General features: G+C 40.0%; 1 protein-coding gene across 1 annotated transcript; it reads right to left on the bottom strand.

The window, feature by feature from the left end:
* On the bottom strand, positions 1034-1694 carry LOC100861311 (keratin-associated protein 6-1). Its single transcript, XM_018053346.1, has one exon. It carries the CDS (start codon positions 1618-1620, stop codon positions 1366-1368), a length of 255 nt encoding a protein of 84 aa, XP_017908835.1. The 5' UTR covers positions 1621-1694; the 3' UTR covers positions 1034-1365.

The following is a 9323-nucleotide window of genomic DNA, read 5'->3' on the forward strand; positions in this document are numbered from 1 at the left end:
TAACCAACCTAGGTAGCATATTCAAAAGCAGAGAAATTTCTTTGCCAACAAAGTTCCGTCTAGTCAAGGCTATGGTTTTTCCAGTAGTCATGTACGGATGAGAGAGTTTGACTGTGAAGAAAGCTGAGCACTGAAGAATTGATGCTTTTGAAGTGTGGTGTTGGAGAAGACTCTTGAGAGTCCCTTGGACTGCAAGGAGATGCAACCAGTCAATTCTAAAGAAGATCAGTCCTGGGTGTTCTTTGGAAGGAATGATGCTAAAGCTGAAACTCCAGTACTTTGGCCACCTCATGCGAAGAGTCGACTCATTGGAAAATACCTTGATGCTGGGAGGGATTGGGGGCAGGAGGAGAAGGGGACGCCAGAGGATGAGATGGCTGGATGGCATCACCGACTCGATGGATGTGAGTTTGAGTGAACTCCAGGAGTTGGTGATGGACAGGGGGTCCTGACATGCTTCAATTCATGGGGTCACAAAGAGTCAGACATGACTGAATGACTGAACTGAACTGAATACTATACAGAATAAGTGATGAAACATTTGATTGTTTATGTGATTATGTTACATAAAACTGTATGGGATTATAGTGCCCAACTTGGGCTTTCCTTATAGCTCAACTGGTAAAGAATCTGCCTGCAGTGCAGGAGACCTGGGTTCAACTCCTGGGTCAGGAAGATCCCCTGGAGAAGGAAATGGCAACCCACTCCAGTATTTTTGCTTGGAAAATCCCATGGACAGAGGGTTCATGGGTTGCAAGAGTCGGACAGGCAACTAAACCACCACCACCATAATGCCCATCTTACTGGAGTGTTTTCCCTCCATTTCAGGCTTTGAAAAGACAAGCAAACATGTAAGAAACTATAGGCAGCATCCTGAAGCTGAGAGCAACCTCTAGCAGTCAGCTTACAAATGCCTCCCACCAAAAGTCAGTGTTGAGCCCCCCTCAGTTACGCAACCACACAGAATGGAATTCAGCCCAAGATAAGTCTGTAGGTAATACTGAATGTCAAATAACTGACCCAAAAATCAGGATTGCTCTTTGGATTGATAACTTTTATTAGATCAACAAACAAACAAGCTCCATGATGAAAGCATCAAGGTAGTTACTATGGTATCATCATAGTAATCATCTAATCATCTAATGAAAGAAGAACTCTTGAGTTCACAGGAAAATTTTACTTTATCCACTTAATGAGGTAAGTTCTGGGAAATGTATAGGTTAGATGGTAGGTCCACAATAGACCACACTAAACTTCCATGATGCAGCCTAACCATCACCCAGGAGAAAGACACAGAACATGAGGGCTTCAGAACTGGTGAATCCTGGTGTCCAGGTATAGAGGTGAGACTCTTTCTTGGCGTCTTCAATAGTAGTAGCCAAAGCCAGAGCCATAGCCGCATCCATAGCCACAGCCACAGAGAGAGCGGGAGCCATAGCCGTAGCCACAGCCATAGCCACAGCCCAGCCTGTGGAAGCCAGAGCCGTAGCAGGAGCCATAGCCACAGCCCAGCCTGCAGAAGCCAGAGCCGTAGCCAGAGCCATAGCCACAGCCCAGGCCTCCATAGCCATAGCTCCCACAGCCGAGGCCGCCGTAGTAGTTTCCGTAGTAGCCACACATGGTGTTGGTTGTTGAGGTTGTTCTTGGGTAGAGAAGGAGAGTAGAAGTGTCACTTGAGTGTGGACATTTCTCCCTGCAGAGGGCCTTTTATATGCCCTCAGTGTGGGTGTGACCCACCACACCTTCATGCCATTGGCTAACTTTATGACTGATTGTTTGTTGCTCACAGCCATAGCATGAAACAACAGGGGAATTCAGCAGGCCTGTTGTGCTGACATCCCAGCTTGGATTCCTCTTATTTAATTGAGTGTTTGGATGAGAGGAGACATACACTCATACCTACACAATCCGGCCCCAAGGTATTGTATGTGTTCATTTTAAGCTTCTAGAACCATCCTTCATGTCAAGAAAAAAGACTTTGTTAGGACTTTTCAAAGAATTTTATTATTTTATAACCTTTTGCAAAGAATAATATTTCTATCATTTCATACATTTTTCTTCTCTCTTCATCAAAATTATTGCTTTCTTCAGATATTTAATTTAAGCAATTTTGTCTTTCATGACATAATATTGACAATAATTTTAATAAACTTACTTGAAATAAAATTTCAAGGCAATCAGTTCTGAACAAAATGTCTTCTACTTTCTTACTTATATCAATGAGCTATCTTTCATTTATGTTCAGCTTCCAGTGAAGGATATGAAAATAGAAGTCATTCTCTAGAATCCAATTTCTGTAATTGTGTATACTGTGATTAGTTAATATTAGTTAATATTAATATTAGTTAATATTCTAATACTCTAAATAAGTATCCAATAGGATCAGCACCATTTTTCATGCTAATAATGATAATTAGATAGAAAACTGTTTCTCTCTCAAAACATTCGATCAGTAAGCTTTGTAACCTGCTGAGCTCCCTTGCATAATGCTAGAATTCCAACTGTGTGTGTGTGCTCAGTCGTGTTCAACTCTTGGTGACCCCATGGACCTGGTAGGCTATTCTGTCCATGGGATTTTTCAGGTAAGAATACTGGAGTAGGTTGTCATTTCCTACTCCAGGGGATCTTCCCAATTTAGGGACTAGCCCATGTCTTTCATGTCTCCTGCATTGGCAGGTGAATTCTTCTATCACTGAGCCACCTGGGAAGCCCCCTATCTTCATTCAAATCAGTGAGACAGCTCAACATTTTGGGTACCAAAGTAAGAGTGGTATTATAGTTTAAAACTGTATTTCTGCATCCTTAGCAAAATGTATGTGGGAAAGCAGCATTATTTATACATCCACTGGATTTCTGATATTCTATGATAATTGTTATTCAAAATATTTATATATGTCTCTTTACCTAGGTTTTTGGACTTCCCTGGTGGCTCAGACAGTAAAGTGTCTGCCTACAATGCGGAAGACTGGGGTTCAATTCCTGGGTTGGGAAGATCCCCTGGAGAAGGAAATGGCAATCTACTCCAGTATTCTTGCCTGGAAAATCCCATGGATGGAGACGCCTGGTAGGCTACAGTCCATGGGGTCACAAAGAGTCAGACACAACTGAGTGACTTCACTTTCTCTTTACCTAGATTTAGATAGGGTTTAGAGAGGAATTTGGGGCTGGTTTGCATTACAGTGAAGGTGGTTTGAGAAGTTGGACATCCTATACATTTTAATCAACTCTCTCTGCAGAGTGTTAGAGTATGGATACAGATTTTTCAAATCGCCTGATTCACTTAACATCATAGCTATTTCAAAGAAGTCAAAATAAAAATCATATATTAATGAAACAGAAAAATGTTGTCTTGCTAATGATCAGACCAACACATTCATTTGTTCAGTCATTATGTATTTTTTAAATGTACTTTCTATGTGTGTTTCATGTTAGGTGCAGTTTTCTAAAGTAAACATACTATTGTGACATTCAGTTCACTATCACTGGATCGAGATATTATAAGCAGAGAACTTCTTCACTACATCATATACAAATTTCTCATACAGAAAATAATAGTAGTTTCAGCTACCACAGTTCAGAGTCAATCAAACAATGTTTTTAGTAAAAACTAGTTGAAACAACATGATGATTATTCTTCTTTAAGAATATTTAAGTCTTAGAACATTGCCTAATTTTGATGTGTGAATTTTCCAGTTAATCAAAAAATAAAAATAAAACCTATAATTAACTTGTTTTTTGTATTTGATTAAATAGGATGAGAATACATTTTGTGTGTGTGCAAAACAAGTTCCAAATTACAACATTTACTAAGTTTTTTCTCCTGATATTTACTTCAAGGAGTGAATTTCTTTCTCTTGAATAACTAAATTGTCCTCTCTGATCATAGCAGTAAGAGCTTTGTACAGCATCACTGTTTTTTGCCCATTCGTTTCTGGTGTGTCATTTTGAGTATACTCAATTCTCAAACATATTCTGAAATTAAAAATAAAACAAGCTTTATTTCACTCTGAATATCCTTCAAGTAAGCCCTATTGTTATATTCTGCTTCATTAAAAAAAATCACAAGTGTATTTCCATTGAGGCATTTTAATATTTCTTTACTTTTTCAATCATCTTTTTTGGTCTTTTGCCTCAGCTACTCTACTAAGATGCAGAGATCAAGACCTCAAGACCTCAGTCTTGTTAAATCCACAGGTCAAGTTATTATTTTACTCAGTCTCTGAATACATTTATGTCCACCAGCCTCTCTTTTCAATCCTAAAATGTTCCAACATTTAGCTTCACCCTGTATACATACCTTTGGTTCATTTCTAGCCTCAGCAACTGCTTCTTCTCAGTATCCTCTTTTTATTAACTTTTTATTTTGAACTTCATGTATTGAAATAATTTTAGATTTACTGAATGTTGCCAAAAGCACACAAAAAAATTCACATATAATCATTACTCAGTGTCTCTTCGTGTTAACATCTTTCATAATCATAGAACATTCATCAAATTAAAGAAATTAACTTTGTATAATACTCTTAGTGTGGATGTTTGCTTTATTGTTATTGTCTATTGGTGTCTTTTGTTGTTGTCCTGGGTCCCAGTTCTCATTTTCTGTTGTGTATATTTTTAGTCTTTTCCAATTAGTGACAGTTCCTCTTGCTTTCCTTGGAAATTCCACGAAGAGTCAGGTATTTTGTGACTATTTCACAAATTGGGTTCGTCTGAAGTTTTCTCATGCCTCAGCTGAGGTCACCCTTTTGGGCAAGAACTCTGGAAGAAGTGTGCCATTTTCAGTGCCACATATTGGGGAGCACATTAGCCAGTAAATCATTGAGAGTTTTGGGAGTCATTTTTAAACTCAGATTTCTGACAGAAGAAACGCTCCTTCCTTTCTGTATAATTATAGTTAATAGGGTTTAACTTTAGCTTCCCTATGCTCATTTTGTGTCCATTGTAAAATTATAGATACATGTCTATGTGAAGTATAAGCCAAAGTGTATTGTATAACATTGTTCTTCAAAAAATGATAAAACACTTATCATTGTTATTGAATGTTAAACGAGTGAATTCTGACACCATGGCTTTCCTCCCACAAACTCTCCACCCTTCTCTTCCCGTTTAAAGCCATCCTTATACTTCTAGGACTACACATGGGCAGACAGAAAGAGGACATTAAAAGAAACTAAGGTTTTCAACCTTTCAAATTGTGGTGCTGGAGAAGACTCTGGAGAATCCCTTGGACAACAAGGAGATCAAACCAGTCTATCCTAAAGGAAATATACCCTGCATATTCATTGGAAGGACTGATGCTGAAGCTGAAGCTCTAATACTTTGGCTGACTGATGCAAAGAACTGACTCACTGGAAAAGACCCTAATGCTGGGAAAGACTGAGGGCAGGAGGAGAAGAGGGTAACAGAGGATGAGATGGTTGCATGGCATCATTAACTCAATAGGCATAAGTTTGAACAACCTCTCTGAAATACTAAAGTACAGGGAAGTCTGGCGTGCTGCAGTCCATGGGGCTGCAAAGAGTTGGACATGACTTAATGACTGAAAAACAACAAGGTTTTCAACAGGTATGCTATGCATGAGTTATATGATCTCATGGTAGTTAGTAACACAGTTAAATTTGGAATCAGAAATAAACAAGCCACTGAATTAGGAGAAGGACCTCTCATTAGAGTATGATTTCATTCATGCATCCTGACACAGAGCATAGATGTCTTGTTTTGGATACACTGGTTATGAGGAATCCTTGAGATAGTTTTAATGCCAGTTAGTTTGGAATGTGAGTGCAACAGTGGCTGGGGTTGCCACTTAGTTGGTATACATGGTGCTATGCAGATTATAAATTTAAAACTCTTGAAACAGAATCTGATCTTCAACTGAGCCTTCTTCTCCTCACGTCATGAACTACTGCAGCAACTACTATGGTGGCCTGGGCTCTGGTTATGGCAACCTGGGATGTGAATATGGATGGGCTACAGTGGCTGTGGATATACCTGCTATCGTCCATGCTGCTATGGAAGACACTAGTCTTCTGGCTTTTTCTGAGAAATTCTAGAGTGCTCATCTATTCAGGGCGTGATCTTATGAGACCCACGTTTACCTTCTTCATTAATTATAATAAATATGTTCTTGTTTGTTTAAACAGTTACTGCAGCTGCTGCTGCTAAGTCGCTTCAGTTGTGTCTGACTCTGAGTGACCCTGTGTGACCCCATAGATGGCAACCCACCAGGCTCCCCTTTCCCTGGGATTCTCCAGGCAAGAACACTGGAGTGGGTTGCTTCCATTGCATGAAAGTGAAAAGTGAAAGTGAAGTCGCACAGTCATGTCTGACTCTTAGCGATCCCATGGACTGCAGCCTACCAGGCTCCTCTGTCCATAGGATTTCCTAAGCAAGAGTACTGGAGTGGGTTGCCACTGTCTTCTCTGTAAACAGTTACTACTAAGTCTTAAACTGCCATGCAACATCAGACCTTTCTTGATTGAATTGTCTGAGCTTCTAACAATTAAAAAAAATACTCATTTGATCTTTTATTACTCTTACATAATTGAATGAAAACAATCTTGACCATTTACATTTGGGAAAATGTCTAAATTTGTTTTTCATGAAAGGTAACCAATTTTTCACATTATTATGCTTTTGTGTATAATTATATAGGTTTCTTGTGAATATGTGTATGTATGTGTGTTTCTGTATGGAATTGGCTATCTATAGTCAACAATTTAGGTGTATGGGTGAATAGGTATATTCAACCATTACTTTTCTAATATGTGTGTTTCCTGGCAAATAGATGGGGAAACAATGGAAGCAGTGATAGACTTTATTTTGGGGGGGCTCCAAAATCACTGCAGATGGTGACTGCAGCCAAGAAATTAAAAGATGCTTGCTCCTTGGAAGAAAAGTTATGACCAACCTAAATAGCATATTGAAAAGTAAATACATTACTTTGCCAACTAAGGTCCTTCTAGTCAAAGCTATGGTTTTTCCAGTAGTCATGTATGGGTGTGAGAGTTGGATTATAAAGCAAGCTGAACACTGAAGAACTGATGCTTTTGAACTGTGGTGTTGGAGAAGACGCTTGAGAGTCCCTTGGACAGCAAGGAGATCAAACCAGTCAATCCTAAAGGAAATCAGTTCTGAATATTCATTGGAAGGACTGATGCTGAAGCTGAAGCTCCAATGCTTTGGTCATCTGATGCAAAGAACTGACTCATTGGAAAAGACACTGATAACAGGAAAGATTGAAGGCAGGAGGAGAAGGGAGTGACAGAGGATGAGATGCTTGGATGGCATCACTGACTCACAGGACATGAGTTTGAGCAAGATCTGGGAGTTGGTGATGGACAGGGAAGCCTGGCTGGCTGCAGTCTATGGAGTTGCAAAGAGTTGGTTGCGACTGAGTGACTGAACTGAAGGATATCCAAGGACTATTAACTACCTTGATCTAACCAAAGCCATATCTTTGGTATATCTAGTTTGGTTAAAGATTTAGGAAAGTAGTACCCCTCTTCTTACCACTCAATGATACTATTTTAGTATCTTATTCTTTATTGATGCTTACTATTTGAATGTGTCTCTGGACAGATGTCATTTTTGTTCTAATTTTATATTACTGCTTTTTCTTTGCTTCACTGAGAATATGTACTTGAACTCATGTATTGAAGCTGTACACTTTTTCTCTGAGAATGGCTTTCTGTCATTCTCATTTTTTTCACAAGAAAATACAGAATTTATGGTCTGTTTCACTGAAACTTTGAAAGGATCAGTCAATCTGAGTTTTGGAAAGAGATCTGTTGTGTTTCATAATCAGGCAGTGGCGTGGGTAGACTAAAATCATGCATGCCTCAAGGAGGAGATCAAGATGGTAGAACAGAGGACCCTGACTCTTCCTGGGAACATACCAAGAGCAGACCTACATGTGAACAGTTCTCAGTGGAATCAACTGGAGACTGGCAGAAAGAATCTTATACAATTAAGGCTGTAAAGAATGACCCAAAGGAGGTGGGTAGGTGAGGGAACAAAACAACTAGTTCAGCACCTGTGTCTCTTGAGGGAACACAGAAGTAGAGTGGTTACTACAGGTACATAGTTTCTCCCTGAGGACCAACCAATTTGAACCACACACTGGGCACCCAGCACTGGTGTTTGATACCAGGAAAATGCATTCATTTGGCTGGTTTGAAGGCCAGTGGGACTGGCAGTGAGGTTGTGAGGAAACTGGTCTCTGCTTGTGAAGATGATGCATACTCTTGCTTACTCATGAAACAAAATGGAGAGTGCCTAGGACTGTCACTGGTTTCCCATGACCACTGCAGTGTACTCTCCAGCCCACACAAAGTGCCGGATCCAGTCCCCCTTGCTCTGCCAGCGGTTCCCCACTAGGGTGAAGGCTACCACTGCTGAGAAGAGTGTACCATTGAAGGGGACAGAGCTGACTTGGACCCAATACTACATCTGAACAGGATGGGAGTAGACATTGCTGGCACTCTCAAGGTGGTAGATCAGAACTCTGACTTGTATGCTAGGTCCACCACAAAGTGGGCTCCTGCCCATCCTAGGGGTCTGCTCTGGCCCCTCTTATCCCCTCTTTTGAGCAAATGTATACCAATGCTGGGGTGGCACTTAGAGGAACTCTGCTCAGATCTGACCCTCGGAGCTTTGGAACCCGATCCTGCCCCCTTAGGGTGTTGTAGGACATTGCATATAGGTGAAGCCTCTGCTTGCCCCTGGCCCTGCCTCTAGTCCCTCCATCTCTAGCCCCACCTCCGATCAAGATGATAACTGCTGGCACACATTGGGGAAAGACATGAGCTGTACTCACTTCATATCCAGCTCTCCCACCAAAGACCCTGGGCACACACAAACTGTAAACCAACACACCCTTGTCTTTGTGTAGACACACTTTCAAGGCTTTGAGGGGTATTTATTTCACATAATTCCACAGAGTCAGAGAGAGTTAAGCAAAATCAGAAAACAGAGGAATTTGTTTCAAATGAAACAACAATAACAACAACAAAACAGAAGAAAAATCACTAATGAAACAGAGATAAATGATTCATAGATATATTTTAAAGTATTAGTAATGAGAATAGAACCTGAAGTAGGGAAAATAATGCATGAAAACAGTGATGACTTTAATGAGGAACTGTAAAATATAAAAAAGAACCAGTGAGAGCTGATGAATACAATAACTGAAATGAGAAACACAGTAGAAAGAAATCACAGCAGACTAAATGATACAGAAGAACACGTAAATGATCTGGAAGACAGAAAAAGGGGATAACCTAGTCTAAACAGAAAACAAGAAAACAAATTAAAAATTAAAG

The sequence above is a fragment of the Capra hircus genome, chromosome 1, assembly GCF_001704415.2.
Source record: "Capra hircus breed San Clemente chromosome 1, ASM170441v1, whole genome shotgun sequence".
Taxonomy (NCBI): Eukaryota; Metazoa; Chordata; class Mammalia; order Artiodactyla; family Bovidae; genus Capra; species Capra hircus.

What these genes read in the sequence shown, in the direction of transcription:
- LOC100861311 (XM_018053346.1), bottom strand. Translation starts at nt 1,620, where the DNA reads ATGTGTGGCTACTACGGAAACTACTACGGCGGCCTCGGCTGTGGGAGC.